The sequence below is a fragment of the Xenopus laevis genome, chromosome 6L (genome assembly GCF_017654675.1).
Source record: "Xenopus laevis strain J_2021 chromosome 6L, Xenopus_laevis_v10.1, whole genome shotgun sequence".
Taxonomy (NCBI): Eukaryota; Metazoa; Chordata; class Amphibia; order Anura; family Pipidae; genus Xenopus; species Xenopus laevis.
In genome coordinates, this window is record NC_054381.1 from 139,609,939 (window position 1) to 139,628,098 (window position 18,160).

At 38.7% G+C, this 18,160-nt stretch overlaps 1 protein-coding gene across 2 annotated transcripts in view; it reads right to left on the reverse strand.

The window, feature by feature from the left end:
• matn2.L (matrilin 2 L homeolog) overlaps positions 1-18,160 on the reverse strand; it is a 53,110-nt gene that overhangs the window by 1,285 nt on the left and 33,665 nt on the right. The window contains exons 8-16 of one of the 2 annotated variants that reach the window (XM_041566562.1): positions 17,181-17,303; positions 14,761-14,883; positions 13,074-13,196; positions 12,081-12,212; positions 10,788-11,201; positions 6,831-6,983; positions 5,270-5,302; positions 3,487-3,573; positions 2,052-2,141 (exon numbers count right to left, since the gene is read on the reverse strand). In XM_041566562.1, the coding sequence (XP_041422496.1) occupies positions 2,052-2,141; positions 3,487-3,573; positions 5,270-5,302; positions 6,831-6,983; positions 10,788-11,201; positions 12,081-12,212; positions 13,074-13,196; positions 14,761-14,883; positions 17,181-17,303 (1,278 nt within the window). The remainder of the gene's footprint in view (positions 1-2,051; positions 2,142-3,486; positions 3,574-5,269; positions 5,303-6,830; positions 6,984-10,787; positions 11,202-12,080; positions 12,213-13,073; positions 13,197-14,760; positions 14,884-17,180; positions 17,304-18,160) is intronic. The other variant, XM_041566563.1, reaches the window with a different exon arrangement.

Consider the following 18,160-nt stretch of genomic DNA (forward strand, 5'->3'; position numbering starts at 1 on the left):
CATTGAGATCTGCCATCCCTCCCCACGTCTCCAGCCTGACTGACCACTACGCGATTCTCCCGTGCGCCACTCATTCCGTGCGCAGCCTCCTCCGCAGCAGCCAGAAAGAAGAGGAAGAAGAAACCGTCGGGCCGGTACAGCCAACTGGTGCCGATTCACAAGCTTGCGGAGAGGAACTGCTCACATCACGGCTCGTTCAGACCTGCAGACGCTGAGCCGGAAGCACAGAAAGAAACCCACCGCTGCTAGGTCGGCCATCCGCAAAGTAGCACGGGTCACCAAGCGGCATTCCAGGGGCCACAAGGCAAAGTTCAAGAAGGAGAGACACTTCTGGGTAGCAGCCAAGATACCAAAGAAAGCGAGAGAAGCCTTCCCCAGAGGAATCCGAACAGCCAGCACAAACCCTGCTCCACCAGCCAACACGCTGCTGTCAGTAGAATTGCCAGGGAGGATAAATCAAACACTGCAGGATGGATGGTCGCCTTTTCGCCGTTTCTGAGGAGGACAGGAAGTGGAGTATATGTAAGTTATTTCTTAATAAAGGCTTTGCTATTTAAAAGTTTAATTTGTCTTGGTGTTTATTTTTCGTTGTATACTAATGAATTTTTTAACAAAAATTTTTGATGTTACTGTTCCTTTAAGTTGCTAAGGAGGAAGTGGGATCATATCACTCCAACTTGCAGTAAAAAGTAATTGAAGTTTATCAGAGCACAAGTCACATGACTGGGGGCAGCTAGGAAATTGACAATATGTCTAGCCCCATGTCAGATTTCAAAATTGAATATAAAAAAATATGTTTGCTCTTTTGAAAAACGGATTTCAGTGCAGAATTCTGCTGGAGCAGCACAATTAACTGATGAGTTTTCAAAAATGTTTTCCCATGACAGTATCCCTTTAATCTACACCTTGCATATGGTTATGAGCACCCATCTATTAATAAAAGTATGGAGACGAAAACCAAATGAAGGGACCCGATTTAACTGTAAACAAATTTATGTAAAATTGCTCCGAGTGCTTTTCAAGCACTCTTGGTTTTATTTACAGTTTCTAAACTGCTAAAGAAGGAATTTGCAACCAAGCCACCTGCTGTTCATTTCAGCCAACTGGCTGAAAATGTATTTAGTAAGAAAATGGACATCTTGTGATATTGCTCTGCTTAGGAAATCAAGTTGTTGAGAAGTCACCTGGCAATTCTCTGCTTCTTCCAAGCAGAGTAACTTCAAGATGATGTTGCTTTACTACTTTTCCAGATTACTCCAACTAGTTGGTGTAACTAACAGACCAGAAGATGGTGCCGTCTTAGAAGAGCAGGGCTTGATGTGAATGAGTTGTTGCTATATAAATAATAATTATATTGCTGCTATAGTGCAAAATAGCTTTGTACGCTTTAAAAAATGTGGGTTTACATTTCATTTAAAGGCACAATACCCCCTATTTTTGAAAATATCTTAAATAGTTTTTGTTTATTTTTTATTATATAAATAACTGATATCGGTAGTGTAAAAACAACTACGTAAAAAACGTTAGTTCAAAATAGCTATGTACGCTTTTACATGGGTTTACATTTAAATTAAGGGCCCAGTACACGATTTTTTTTAAAATAGAATATATTTTTGTTTTTTATTATATAAATAACTAATATTGGTAGTGTAAAAAAAAGTTAGTGCAAAATAGCTTTTTACGCTTTAAAAAAAAATAAAATTGTTTACATTTAATTTAAAGGGACAGTACACCCTATTTTCTGAAATAACTTTTTTTTTTACACACTGATCTACAAGATTTCACAGATAGAGGGGTAACCAGTATAGCTGTCCTCTGACTCACATGAAACCATTTCCATCCCCATTTAGGCTGGCAGAGTCATTCAATTCCTTTTTACTTCTGGATTCTGGGAGGACCAGCCAGAACAACAGCAATGTGGCCCTTCTGTGCAGGTAACTGGTTGGTATTGTACAGAATTGGCCAAGAAGTGAGTTCTGTTGCAAATGTTCACAATGGAAGGAATAAGCAACAGCCCCATAATACGTCGGCACTTTTGCCTAAAAGGATATATTGTTGCTTTAGCCTCTTGACTTCTTCTGTGGCGCTGCTTTGAAAGTCCAAGACATTCTTACACTTGCACTCATCCTCTGTGACTCCCCCTAGAACAACATATACAGAAATGGGAAAGATAAAAGAATAACCCAACATTTAAAAATTAGATTTCTTTATAAATTTCAGTTGGTCGAATTTCATGGGAGTTTTAAAAAGCATTTGCTTTTTGGATGGGGTCAGCGACGCCCATATAAAAGCTGGAAAGAGTAGGAGAAAAGAGCAAATAATTATAAAACTATAAAAAAAGAAAAAGTTGCTCAGAATTGGCCATTCTGCAATATACTAAAAGTAAACTTAAAGGTGAACCACACAACATACAAGCTCAAAAATATAAACCATATATTTTGGTAATTCTAAAACAAAATCAAAGTTAAACTACACAAACCAAAAACAAGTGGAAAACCTAAAACAACTTGTATATGAATTGAACCTGCCGTATATCTGTAGAATAGCTGCTAAATACAATCTGAAATTAACAGAATTGCTTCTGCCATATCCTCCTTCACAGAAGCTCTTACATCTGATTTGATTATTTTCAGAGCTTATAATTAGTTATTAGGAGTCACTACATTTGTGGCAACTCCAGATACCCAAAATTGCTTCCAACTCCACAGCTCTGCTAAAAACAAATGCTTTGTAAGGCTACAAAAATATTGTTATTGCTGCTTTTTATTACTCATCTTTCTATTCAGGCCTCTCCTGTTCATATTCCAGTCTCTTATTCAAATCAGTGCATGGTTGCTAGGGTAATTAGGACCCTAGCAACCAGATTTCTAAAATGGTGAGCTGCTGAATACAAAGCTAAATAACTCAAAAACCACAAATAATAAAATATTAAAACCATTTGCAAATTGTCTCAGAATATTACTCTCTACATCATACTAAGAGGCACATTTACAAAGGGTCGAATATCGAGGGTTAATTAACCCTCGATATTCGTCCATCGAAGTAAAATCCTTCGTCTTCGAATATCGAAGGATTTACCGCAAATACTTTGATCGAAGGAAAAAACGTTCGATCGAAAGATTCGAAGGATTTTAATCCATCGATCGAACGATTTTCCATCGATCAAAAAAATCTTAGAAAGCTTATGGAGAAGGTCCCCATAGGATAACAGTGGTGCTTGGTAGGTTTAAAGTGCCGAAGTAGGTAGGCGAAGTTTTTTTTAAAGAGACAGTACTTTGACTATCGAATAGTCTAACAATTTCTAGTTTGAATCGTTCGATTCGAAGTCGTAGTCGAAGTTCGAAGTAGCCTATTCGATGGTTGAAGTACCCAAAAAAAAAAACTTCGTAATTCGAAGTTTTTTCTACTTCGAATCCTTCACTCGAGCTTAGTAAATGTGCCAGTAAATGATTGCCAGAATAGAAGGATAGTAGAATAAAAACTCACCTTCCGCTTGGGTAGTCAACTTTATGGTGGACATAGAACATGACACTGTGACTTCACTGTTCCCACTCTTGAGCTCAGAAGAAAATTCTGAAAGAAATCCGTTTCTGTGGCATTAATCCTCCTCTCTCAGTACAGGATTATAAGGGGCAGATTTATCAAGGGTCCAAAGACCAACCGAAATTAATAAAAAAAATGTAAGTTTTTTTTTTTTGGGTGAATAGGCCGTTTTCATTGGAATTCGAATTGTACGAATCAAAGTAACATGATATTCGATCGAATTTGATTCAAAGTTTTTTCTAAAAAAAAAAAAACCTTTGATTTTTCAAAGTTTTTTTTTTTTGGGTGAATAGGCCGTTTTCATTGGAATTCGAATTGTACGAATCAAAGTAACATGATATTCGATCGAATTTGATTCAAAGTTTTTTCTAAAAAAAAAAAACCTTTGATTTTTCAAAGTCCACCAATTGACTCCAATTAGGTTCTAGGAGGCTAAAACTGCATTTCGGCAGGACTATTCCCTTGAAAACAGCATGAAATTAGAATTTTTTAAATTCAATTTTCACTTCGACCCTTGATAAATCTGCCCCTGAGTTTATTTTACTGTAATTCGACTAAGGAATAGTCCAAATTCGATTAGAATTTTATAAAAATTAAAAATTCTAATTTTGAAATTTATGTACTGACCTTTTAAGGATTCAAAATCGACTATTCACTATCTAAAACCTGCCAAATTTGTATTTTAGCCTATGGGGGACCTCCTACAATCAATTTGGAGTCATTTGGTGGACTTTTTTTTGGGAGAAAAACCTTGAATTGAATTTGATTCAAATTTGCAGCTTGATCCTATTCACATTTTTAAAAAATTTGATTTTTGTAAAAAAATTTGATTTTTGTAATAGTAAAAAATAATAGTCGTTTTTTTAAGAATTTCGAGTTCATGGGAGTTTTTAGAAACTCCCATAAACTCGAAATTTGACCCTTGATAAATCTGCCCCTAAGTGTCAGAAGTACTACAGCCCAATTTATTATTATTATTTTATTATTACTTACTCTACCATGGCCACAAAGTGATCAGGTGAAGGGTGATAGGGGACAAAGGCAACTTGTTTATTATTTGTATGAAAGACCCTCTTCATATTTTCCGTTACAGAATTTACACAGAAGGGAAATCTGACTGTTTCCTGCCACTGATTAATTAATATGAAAATATTTTTTCTGCTGTAAAATGAACTTGTTTTCTATAAGGCCAGCCCCTAAATCATCCACAATACTGTACATTCCCCCTACATTTCTCAGAAGTAAAAACTGTATTTGATTTTATATCCACTAGCGAATTTGTCCCGTTTCTCTTCGCCGAAAAATTTACCATGAAATCACGAAACACATTAAAGTCAATGGCCGTCAAAATAATTTTGACTGTCATCAAATTCCACGCCCGCAACAATTTTTATATGCGCACCTATTTTGTCCAAAAGCATTAAAGTCAATGGGAGTACAAATAATTTTGACGCGCAACAGATTTTATGTGCGTGACTATTTTGTCGCACGCCAAAAGAAAAAAATGTTTTGGATTTTTCACAGGTGAATTTTTGTGGCAGTCAAATTTATTCACTGTCACCGAAATGCGGAAATTCGGCACAAATTTATTCGTCCATCACTAATATCCACATAACTGGACCCTACAAACACTTCTCACTTTCCTTTTTGTCTCCAAACTTATGGAGAAATCCCAGACCCAAATTGTTGTGGGTCGTTTGCAGATAATGCAGAAATGATTACTTACCTGAATTCGAAATGTCAGCATTTTTACTCCAACCTACAAAACAATTAATACAATTACAATAAGGGGCTTATTTCTCAAAGGGCGAGTTGGTTCCTCGAATAAACTCAAAACTTAAACGTTTGCTTATTTATGAAAAAACTCAATGTAAAAAACTTTTGGAGGGGGAAGGGAATACTGGAATACTGGAATTTATCGAGTTACCTGTGAAAAATACCTTAAATCACAATTTTTCGGGTTTGCGAATAAGCCACCTAATAAGATCCGGACATCATGAAAGCTATTAACATCTTCAAATGGTTAAAGGGACCTCTGCCATTGACTCCTACTTGACCTCGACAGGTTTAAGCTATTTTCGGATTCGAACTATTTGCCGCTGGGCATAATAAATCTCAATAAATTCTAGTTTTTTTTAACCCTGAAAAATTTTAGTTTTTTTTTTAAACTACCCTTGAAAACTGATTTTTTTTTTTAAAAAACGCAACTTGACCAATAACCCCCTTATTGTTCTGTCTTGTAAAAATATAAGCAAGGAACATTTTTATTGAAAATAACATTTTAAAAATGGTCATTGGCTGTATGCTTAACTTTACCTTTAACTTTACTTTTTGAGCTATTAGTAGATTTTACACTTTTAATATAAGGAAATTGTAAACACAACACCTTGTGCTGCTCATTTAGACTGATCAGACACAGTGAGAAGAAACTTAAGTTGGTGGAAAAAGGAAAAGTGTTGCGATGTTGTTCTATTCAGAAATCGCTATAGAAATATCTGGTGTCTCTTCTCTGCTCACTAACTGTATTTTCTAAGCCAAGCAACATCACAAGACTTTCCTTTTCTGCTCAACTGTGTCCAGTCGGCTGAAATGAACAGCAGGTGTCGCAGTTGGTTCAAATTCCTCATATTAAAAGCATAAGATTGATCATTTCTAGAAAAACAATAAAGGTAAATTGCTCAGCACTCAGCAATTTTACATTCTCCATGCTGCTGTCATTGGTTAAGCAGATAAAAAAATACCAATTTCAGCCACAAGATGGCTCTTGGGTTACATCACTAGTGTTTTTATCAAACCGCTACATATTCAAGTTGTCAACAAGGAAAAGGATAAGAACAAGAAAACATATGAATACTTATTGATATGATTCACGTTTTATTGTTTTTAACCTTTTCCTGTATGTAATTATATATATATATATATATATATATATATATATATATATATATATATATATATATATATATATATATATATATATATGGGACCTTATGCCATTGTAATGTCTGATTCTCTAGCTTGGTTATTATTATTTGCTAATGTTTATGTGTGACGCTCCGAGACCACCCTGCTATTCAATGACTTTATACCATTTATTAGACTGGCAGGTACATTGGACATATAGCAGCCAATCAGAACATTGCTTATACCTGCCGTATTACCTTACCCTATTACCTAGTGGAATACGGCAGCACTTTATTAAAAATTAGTTTTGTATACAGAGTGTATGTAGCCCTCTAAATATATATCACAGGAGGAGCAGTAAATGCATTTGTTTTACAGGTTACCTTCACATATGCTGGATTTGAGCTTCTCTGTTATGTACCCCATTGCGCTGAAGTCTTCTGCATAGATCACGTGCTTCTCCTGTGGAGCTGACGCAATCTCTTGTAGTTCTTCATCTATTGCCTTCCCTACTCCAATGGCATAGATGGTAATACCTGTACAGGGGACACAGAGAGGGGGCAGATAATCAGATGGACCCCATTGCCTGTGTGTGCTCTATATTGGTAATTATTCGGGTAAGTGCCCTTCTACTGAGAACACTCTGCCCTCCCAGCAGGCAGCATTTGCACAGCCAATACCTATTAACCCTACGCACCTATCAAATCCCTCTGCTGCATGGCAACTAGAAATAAGTTCAGCACTGCACACTGCTTCGGGTTCTATGCTATGGAAATCATAATTTATCAGTCTTGCTGTAGCACATAATGATTTAGATTTTAGATGGCTTCACCAATCATATTTACTCTTCATTTTCCTATTAGGCATTTTTGCTACAAGTTGTATTGGTGTGCCTCATTGTTCTGCTTTGATCTTTTGTTGAAATTCCTGCTTGTTTAACGTGGAAAACAATAAAAACATTTTCAAAAACACAATGATTTAACGTTAACTATTAATATGTTAGAAAATGGCCAATTCTAAGCAACTTTTCAGTCTTCTGACTCTTTTCAGATTTCAAATGGGGGTCACTGACCCCATCTAAAAAACAAATGCTCTGTAAGGCTACAAATTTGTTGTTATACGTATAAAGTCATCTTTCTATTCTGTCCCTTACGCAAATCAGTGCATGGTTGCTAGGGCAATTTGGACCATAGCAACCAGATTGCTGAAATTGCAAAAGGGAGAACTGCTGCGTAAAAAGCTAAATAACTCAAAAAACACTCACACACAAAAAAAAATGAAAACCAATTGCAAAGTGGCTCAGTATCACTTTCTACATCATACTAAAAGTTGATTTAAAGGTGAACAACCCATTTAAGACACTTAAGACAATGAATTGCTCATAATACTGCAGGAAAGAGTAAAGCATCTAAAGTTTTGGATTTACAGTATATTTACAGTATATTCTTCTGTAAGTGTGCAGTAAAACACAAAGGTGCAGGTAACATATCCATGTTTATTGTGTTGAGTGGGAGCCCCTATACACTTACATTGAGGTACAATTCAATATGTTCAATAGGTTGAGATCAGGCAGTAAAAATGAATAAGAATAGTAAGTAGAATGCTTGTCTGTCAGGCACTGCGTAGTGTTACTCTATGAGAACAAATACAGGTATGGGACCTGTTATCCAGAATGCTCGGGACATGGGGTTTTCTGGATAATGGATCTTTCTGTAATTTGGATCTTCATAGTCGGCTACAAAATCATGTAAATAAACCCAATAGGCTGGTTTTGCTTCCAATAAGGATTAATTATATCTTAGTTGTACAAGCTACTGTTTTATTATTACAGAGAAAAAGGAAATCATTCTATAAATCATTCTATAAATTTGGATTATTGGATAAAATGGAGTCTATGGGCGATGGCATTTCCGTAATTCAGAGATTTCTGGATAACAGGTTTCCACATAACGGAACCCATACCTGTATTACAAATTAAGCTGAGTGCATTTTGCTATGTGGTCTGATCTGCGTAAATCTGGGGTCGTCACAGCTGTACAACATGAAATGACTAGACTGTATGGACATATCACCCAGCTGGTGCCTCCCCATTAGTAATATATGGGTAGTAAATTATCATGAGCACAGGGCACTTATGTCAGGTTGTCCTTTATGTTGGTTGTATGGATGTTGTCCCCTTTATAGAGCCAGTAACACCCAGTGAAATGGTGTCTGTGGTGAGTCTCACCTCCGGGCACCCACAAGATGGTGCAATTTTGTCATGCCAGTTACTTTTACATATATATTCCCAAATAAAAATGTGAAATTTAAATGCTAGCAATTATTTTCTGAAATTCCCACAATTCTAAACTCTAATCTTGAGTCAGTCTCCATGTCAGAGCATAGGGAAGCCCCATAAAGAACTTCTTTACCCCTAATAAATCCTTACCAACCTCCATCAGAAGATTAGTATTAGCAAAAAGGGAAATAACTATAAAACGATAAAAAATGAAAACCAAATGAAAAGTTGCTTAGAATTGTCAGTTTTATAACATAATAAAAGTTACCTTAAAGGTGAACCACCCCTTTAATGTTTGCCAAAGGAGGCAAAACTGCAAGAAGAATTTCCCAAATTGGGACGGTTGATATTTCGGGTTAGTGCCTACTTGTCCTGCTGGATATTTTTGGAAGAGTAGAACAGTAGAATGTCAGAATAGACAACATTCTGCTGATACCAAAGATTTTTAGTGTAAATGCATCTAATTTGCATTGAAGCCCAATTTTCTTTTTTTAAACACATCTGACAACATTGGGAAGTTCCCAATGCTGAAATTATGGTGGAACTGCTGCATTGTGGGTAAAAAAAAAACAAAAACAAATTGCACTTTGCAGACTGCATTTTTACTTGTAAATGAGCCCTAATAAGACCTATTTGTGAACAGAATGGATGGACAGAATGCAATACATTGGCAAGGGATTTTGATCGGAGGGTGAATAGGGTGAGTGAAATAACACAGTCAATGGAGGTGGAAAAGGCATTGGAACACAACTTATTTCTGCCCTACAGTAAAAATGAACCCGTCTTTTTTGTATAGCTCGATGGAAAGCTGGTGTCTCAATAAAAGGCTTGTTCTTTTTTTCCCCATAAATCATTTTATAATTGAGCTAGGAAAATAAATGGAGGTGTATGTAGACCCTTCCTAAAATAAAACATTCTCCATAACTTGCTCGCAAACTGACACATTAACTCACGGAATATTCTGGAACCAGCCAACAGACAAGGAGCCAGAAGGAAGCCAACACAGGGCAAACCTGAAGGACAGGTCCCCTACCTTGAAAAAAAGTGAATAAAGTCTACAGACTTTTAGTTGTTGTTAAACTACAACCCTTAGCTCTGGGCATGCAGTTTAATTGTCATGATTTTTATGATGTCGTTTTTATTTCTAAATTACACTGTTACACTGCAAATAATTTTTTAGTTGTAATATTGGTGTGTAGGCGCATCTCAGGTCATTTTGACTGGTCATGTGCTTTCAGAAAGAGCCAGAACTTCAGGATGGAACTGCTTTCTGGCAGGCTGTTGTTTCTCCTACTCAATGTAACTGAATGTGTCGCAGTGGGACCTGGATTTTACTATTGAGTGTTGTTCTACCAGGGAGCTGTTATCTTGTGTTAGGGAGGTGCCATCTGGTTACCTTCCCATTGTTCTGTTGTTAGGTTGCTGGTGGGGAAAGGGAGGGGGGTGATATCACTCCAATTTGCAGTACAGCAGTAAAGAGTGACTGAAGTTTATCAGAGCACAAGTCACATGACTGGGGGCAGCTGAGAAACTGGCAATATGTCTAGCCTCATGTCAGATTTCAAAATAAAATATAAAAAAATGCTCTTTTGAGAAATGGATTCAGTACATAATTCTGCTGGAGCAGCACTATTAACTGATTCATTTTGAAAAAAACATTTTTTCCCATGACAGTATCCCTTCAATAACATGGACCTGATACTGTTGTCAGAACAAGACAAGAGTGATAGTATCAGGTTCCTATGGCTGTGAGGCAGCTGCAAGATTAAATGGGCGGCATCTCATTGGAGGTGCTTACTTTATATTACTTCAGCCCCTAGATTTCCAGTATGGCAGCTTTCAAAGAAGCTGTAACTGCATATGACTGCTGCTCTGCATTACTCCAAAGGTTAGGGGGCTGAGAAAGTTGCCCCTCTTAAAAGACTGCTCTGCTAATAAACAGATTTTATTTTCCCTTTAACCACAAACTCAAAAATGGTGTCCAAATGAGAAATGGAAAGTTGGTATGCATATTAAATATCCATGGAAAACCCATGTATAGAGCAATTTAGAGTATACTTACCACTCTGTTTGGCTTTTCTTGCATACTCCGACACTTCATCCTGAGCTCGACCATCTGTGAACACGATCGCCACCCTTGGGACACCCATAGACCGCGGTCTTGCACCCTGCGCTTCTGAAAAGCTTTTCTCGTGCATCAACTTCAAGGCAAGTCCAGTCATGGAGCCTCGGCCCATGTATTTTATCTGAGAAACAGCTTTTTTTACTTCTTTGGCTGAGCTGTACTGAGCCATTGTGAACTCCATGCGGACGTGTGTGGAATACTGGATCAGTCCCACGCGGGCAGCTTTCTGTGAGATTTCAAGGGAATCTAAAATCCCATTGACAAACTGCTTTACAATCTCAAAGTTGTCTTCTCCAAGGCTTTTGGACCCATCAATAACAAATACCAAATCGACTGGCCCTTCCCCACATTCTGAAAGCGCAAGATTGAGATACATTAGAAAGGTTACACATTACAAACAATACAGTAAACCTTCGGTTATCATGAATATATGGAACACGGCGTGTGTATGATTCAGCCGCTTCACCCCGGTTCCGAATACTGTAGCAAAATCATTACGTTTTCTTTCTTTTGGCTCTTGGAAATCTTTGTTCTTGTCACCAGAGAGAAGCCAATTCTGAATGGAACAGCTGAAACCTGAAATAATAATGAGGGACTACACTCTTTAATATTAATGCCTGTCGATTAAAGATGCCTTTCATGTTTTATAGGTGGCTCTTGCATATTTCCCCAATTTCCTGGCTCAGAAAGCCTCTTCCTATTCCCACTGCATGCACATCCAAAGTGTGAATCACTCCGTCCAACCAAAGAGAATCCTTAAAGCTGAGAGGTTAAGTCCCTGGCTGAACATTGAAACAGCTTATAAATGTGTAATGTTAGGTTCCTGGCTGACCAGAGTTCTTTGGGGTGGTGGATTTGGTTACAGATACAATAAACTGGATATGAATGTATTGATTAATTAATAAAAACTACTTACTGTACTCATTAGGGGACACAAGGGAGATTGCACATAGGCATTCCACCTCCACCTCCCAAACTTGTGCATCATTCAAATAAGTGAGGGCACAGCAAAGGACACCTACTGATGCTGCAGTGGAGAACTCAGACAGACCTTGGGAAGAAGTGCTGCCTAAATGAGCACTAACGCATACACTATTGCACTTCTTTCCCAGTCTTTATAAATAAACCCTATGATCTTGGACAGCACGTGCAGCCACGGGCCTGGTTATCCCATTATCTCCACATAGATGAACCATATGATGAACCCTTATCGGGAACCACTTTTCTTACTTTTTCCACTTTTGCAGCTTTTTCCATCTTCTCCTAAGCTGTATTCTTCAAAACATTTGCAGAGGTAGGAATTATCGCTGTTGACGCAGATATGCTCACAGCCGTGGTCAAGTGACTTGCAAAGATCTCGACCTGGGAGTAACAAAATGTGCTGCTGGTTATTTCACCTTCCTAAGCGGGGGTGATCCTATCAAATGTGGGGCCCAATTGGGACCATGTTGGCGGGGCCCCTAGACAAAGTGTTGCTGGCTACTGACACACCAAGTATTTAGGAAAATAAGGGCATACAGGCACAAAATAGAAAGGAAAGGGGCAGACAAGGTAAGAGAGTGAGAGGGATGAAATAGGGGCACATAATAGGGGCACGCAGGGTAAACGAGAGAGGGAGGAAATAGGAGAGTGGACTGGGCCAATTAGTTTGGGGCAGGCTGGGCCGATTCAGCTTGGGAGCAGGCTTGGTTGGATTGGGGGCAGGCAGGGCCTATCAAGGTTGGAGGAAACCTGGGCCTATGAGAGTTGGGGGCGAGCTAGACCTATGGAGTTGGGGGATAGGCTGGCTTGTCAGAGTTGGGGGTGGGCTGGACCTATGGATTTGGGGATGGGCTGGACTCTCAAAGTTGGGGGCAGGCCAGGCAGCATCATGTGCTGAGAGAAATATTATTGTGCTGCCCTGTGGTGCGGGGCCCCCAGAGGTGCGGGGCCCTATTGGGCCCAATTGGTCCAATAGGCCTAAGGCCGGCCCTGTTCCTAAGAAATACACCTGTTATCTTTACACCAATTACCCAAAGAGCACCAAAATGTAGGATGAATTATAAGGCAGTACCTTGTAGCTGAGGTTAACTAAGCTAGCACAAGCCTTATTGATGTTAAAATATTCCTCTTTGAGTCAAAGAATTTATTGCATACTTATACAAATGGACTTTCTCGACAAAGCTGCTCATCTAGGTAAGTGTAGAACTTAATATAATAAGTACAGGTCTTTGTAGCACTTACTTTTACATGTCTTTTTATCATCTCGGAGGTCATAGCCTTCAAAGCAATGGCAAGTGTAGGAGCCTTCAGTATTGACACACAAGTGCTCACAGTCGTGGTTGTTCGAGGCACAGTGGTCCACCGCTAAGAGACAGGATGAGGTCAAAGTCAATGTTTTGTGTTATTTAAGATGCACATAGTTTTGACTGTATATTGTTAGGAGATAATAGACGGGTGGCTCTGTTGGTCAAGATAGTATTGATATGGCCAAAGTGAAAAATGGAAAATTAGTAGTTAGTGTGTGGGATGGGAGTAAAGCTGGGTAAGAAATCACTGGCACTCAAAGGGCAGGTGCAAGCAGGGACAAGCCCTTGCGTTTATTCACAGAAAATGCAACGTTTGGGGGTCAGACCCCTTTATCAAGCATAACATTTTTGTTGTGAGAGAAAGCTATTTAACACCCTCCTGCGTAACATCATACACTCATCATCAATATTAGCATAAGTAATGAAAAGATTAACCCCATAAATGACAAATGAAAAACAAGTGATTTATACAAAAATTGGCATAAAATTGATATAGAAAATAGTAATCTCCATTTATCACAAAATGATATAGTCCCATAAAAATTCATTTATTAGCTGGATAAAATCAGTTGTAGAGTGCCAGTGATTTCTTACCCATTTGATGTTGGAGGGTGCCGACCCCTTCGTCACCGTGCACCAGGCAATCAACACGAAGGCCAGGGAGTGCGAGAAGAGCTTTTCATCTGAATGGGAGTAAAGCTGGCCATACACTATAAGATCCGCTCGCCAGACGAGAAGATCTTTCCCCCGATATGCCCACCGAAGACAGGACTATATTGGGTGAATCCGAATGTTCGGCTCTAGAGCCGAACGATTGGATTACAACGAATAGCAATGGGCCTTAATGGCTCAATCGCCTGAAAAATGAAACCTTCCCGATCAATATCGTGGCCAGATATTGATCGGAAAGACCCGTCAGAAGCCCCCACACACGGGCAGATAAACTGCAGAATTGGTCTAAAGGACTGATATCGGCTGCTTTAATGTCCACCTTTGGTCATGTTGACTTAGGTTATAGGCCTGAATGAAATGGTGGGATTTAAATGATTGTTTGAAAACTTGGAGGCTCTCGGAGTATCAATTTGGATAGAAAGCGAGTTCCAGAAGATGGATGAAAGAATATGTCTAGTCAGGCCTCCCTTAAGTTAAGACCAAAAAATAGAAAAAGTTGAATGCACACCGCCTCATATAGAACACCCCTTAATCATAGGCTCCCTTAAGGCACAGGTATATGACCCGTTATCCAGAAACCCGTTATCCAGAAAGCTCCAAGTTACGGAAACTTCATTCCATCAAAATAATCCAAATTTTTAAAAATGATTTTTCTCTGTAGTAATAATAAAACAGTACCTTGTACTTGAAGTAAGATATAATTAATCCTTATTGGAGGAAAAACCAGCCTGTTGGGTTTGTTTAACGTTTACATGATTTTTTTAAGTAGACTTATAGCATGAAGATCCAAATTACAGATAGATTCGTTATCCAGAAAACCCCAGGTCCCAAGTATTCTGGATAACATGTCCCATACCTGTACCAGAATAGCTGTTGTGAACAGTGATTCCTCCATGTTTAAGCTTCCTCTGCTCAATAAAAAAACATCAAGCTGTAAACCAATATCTTACCCCTGCAGGTTTTTAGGTCTTCATTTAGGAGAAACCCTTCATAGCACTGACAAATAAAGGAATCATCGGTATTCATGCAGATATGCTGGCATCCATGGCTGGTCTCAGCACAGCGGTCCACTTCTAATTACAAAAGTAGAAACAGGGTTACAGCACAGAAATAAAAAGAGCCGGCCAAGTGTCGTTGTGCAAAACTGCAGGACAACATTCTCAGACATTATGTCCCAGTGGGATTCAAAAAATGACCTTTTTTTATCTCATTGCTATTAACTACGTAGAAAAATTACTTTCTGGGCCCCGCTGAGAATAATGAGAATTTATATCTTCAACGGAATTACCGGGAGTACAGGGATCAGGCCATTCTGAAATATTGTCCAAGAGGTACTTTAATAATTCATGAATTAGATCATCGTTTAAAATGATATACTGCACCTCTTGAGCCCCCTTGTTTGGTCCTATTAGAGCAATTCTCTCAAAGGGATCAATCCTGTGAAAGGCAGTACTTAGGCTGATGAGTTTCCTCTGTGCCACACATGCTGAATAACAAGTAACACCTTCCAAGTGCTTAGAATATCCATTTTTGGAGATGATCTTGTACAGGCATACGAATTTGAGTGCACAGAGTGGCTTAGGAACAGAATCGGAGGCTGTGCATTCCTTGCCATTTGGTTCATCCAGAGCCCTATTCACCTGGGTGGTGGCCCTGCTTTATTTTCTAAATGTCACATATCAGGACTGGTCCTCCTTGCCACGACTAAGCTAACCAGCCAACAAGGAGTACAAAGAATATAACTCACTCATCCTTAATTTATCATTTCATAGCCCCAAATATCCTACTTGCCTGGAACCATAGAGCAAAAAGTAAGTTTCTTTTTGTGGACCTACTTTCCTTTAACAAATATTCTACAAGAAATATACAGCTGATGTAATGAATATGGGCAACCTAATCAAGTAATTTCATATTTATTGCCTTCTTGAGCCAAATCATTCTGTTCTCTCCTATTTAAAAGGAAATTAGCATTTTTCGTTAAAGGAGAACTAAACCCCCAAACTAATGAAAACCCCTACCCTCCATAGTCCCCCCTCCCTGGTCCCCCCGCACAGGTGTTAATACCTGTACCCATAGTCTTTAATTTACCCTTGATACAGAGTCAGCGCAGTGGAGCTCACGGGCGCCATCTTCACCGCTTCAGTAATCTTTGGGTCACTTAGGCAATTTCCGTGGCTGTCATTGCACGCACAGTTGTTCGGGACCGGAAATCTGCTACAGCTGTGCATGTGCTGATATGCTGCTTACTTACTAAAGATTCCCGAAGAGGTGAAGATGGCACCCGTGAGCTCCGCTGCGTTGACTCTGCATCAAGGGGTAAAGACTTAGGGGCATTTACAGATATTAACACCTGTGGAGGGTTTCATTTGTTTTGTGGTTTAGTTCTCCTTTAAAGGGAAGTCCTGTATGTGTTCTGTATGATGCTGCACCCATATAGAATAAGCATTTAGAGTCCCTGCCATAAAACAAGACTGGTCTGCAGTTTTTGCTAGAGACCTCAGGCACATTCATGCAAATAAAGAGAAAGAAGTAATTACAGGTATGGGACCTGTTATTTAGAATGCTCAGGACCTGGGGTTTTCCAAATAAGGGATCTTTCCATAGTTTGGATCTCCATACCGTAACTCTGCTAAAAAAAGATAATTTAAACATTAATTAATCCAGTGGGATTGCTTTGCCTCCAGTAGGGTTTAATTGGTCTTAGTTGGGATCAAGTACAAGGTACTGTTTTATTATTACAGGGAAAAGGAAAGAATTTTTACAAATCTGAATTATTTTTTGAAAGTCTATTGGAGATAGTGTTCTCATAATTTGGAACTTTCTGGATAACAGATCCCGTACCTGTAAAAACAATACAGAGCAGCTTCCTACACACACACATCATGCAACTGCTCCCAAAACACTGATTTAACTAAATCAATTATATTTAATATATCTGGCACAAGGGTAAATCAGTAGATCATTCTAAATGATGGTTACTGAGCCAATTTATAGCTTAGCACATTTGCTGCAAGGCATCGAAGCTATCCTGATACAGCGGCAACTGAGAATGCTTCTAGAACAAGGCTCTATTTTTAAAGAACAGATGCCTTACTATATCCGCTTCATTTTATATGTATTTACAGCAATTGGCAAGGAAGGAGAAACTCGTGTATCACAAGGCATTTTATGCAACTTAAATCTGTACTCAGGCCAACAGTACAAGTAGGAATCTCTGTCTTATTCCCCAGGAGGGGTTGAAAAATCAGAGATCAAATGTAAGATTTAATGGGGGTTTCACTCTTGCCTTTGTACTTCAGTTGTACTTTTTTTATTTCTATGGGTCAATGTACAAACAAATGAAGGATTATTCATCTCCAAAGCAACTCACTTCTGCAGGTTCTCCCGTCCTGGTTCAAAGTGTAACCTTTGTGGCATCGGCATATGAATGAGTTGTCGGTGTTGACACATTCGTGTTGGCATCCGTTCCTGCCCAGAGCACAGTGGTTGATTTCTGATGGAAGAAAAATAAACAGAGAGGTGACCAGTGTTACTAGGACATGGGATGACTCACATTCTAGCCACTCAGGCTTCATAATGTTTATGACTGTTTCAACCAATCAAATAAATGATTTCTACTGAAGATCCCAATATTGTGTTGGTGTACAAGTCTATACTTGTAGAAGCCATAAAACCCTGGCAATCCTCTTCTTGTTCTACCAGGCTTTCTTCTTGTTCTACCAGGCCTCCTTGTAAGGCATGTGCAATATGAACTTATGGGGGTTCAAAATCAGTTGACATCTTACTATCCAAGCATGTCTCGTGCTCCAACAGTCGTATATGTGCTGCCGCTGTATTATATGCCTCCTACAGAGGGTAGAACTAGATTTCTCACTGATCATCACAAAAGGTAAGTGATAGAGGACAGTCACAGTTTCTAAATGTCACTATTACTCAACAAAGGGTCAAAATAGTCACCCTACAGCACCCATATTTTCCTAAACCTTGACTATTTGTTTGGTGAAAGCATCACGTAATGATATTATGAAGTAGTATGAAAACACTGGAAGGTGTATAAATAAAAGTGAGAGTACCCAAAACGAAGACAGACTGGAGTCGAAAGTCCACCAAGTTCAACAAATGAAACCCAACGTCCATGTATACTGTACACACCCCCACTGAAACTATATCAACCAATATCTATACTAGTTGTAGATTTTAGTATCACTATAGCCTTGGATATTATGCTTATTATGTCCAAGAAAACATCCAAGCCACTCTTAAAGAGATACTGACACCAGAAATTAACCTTTTTTTTTACATCTACCATAAAATTGACTTTGCATGCAACTTATAATTTTGCCATAAAGT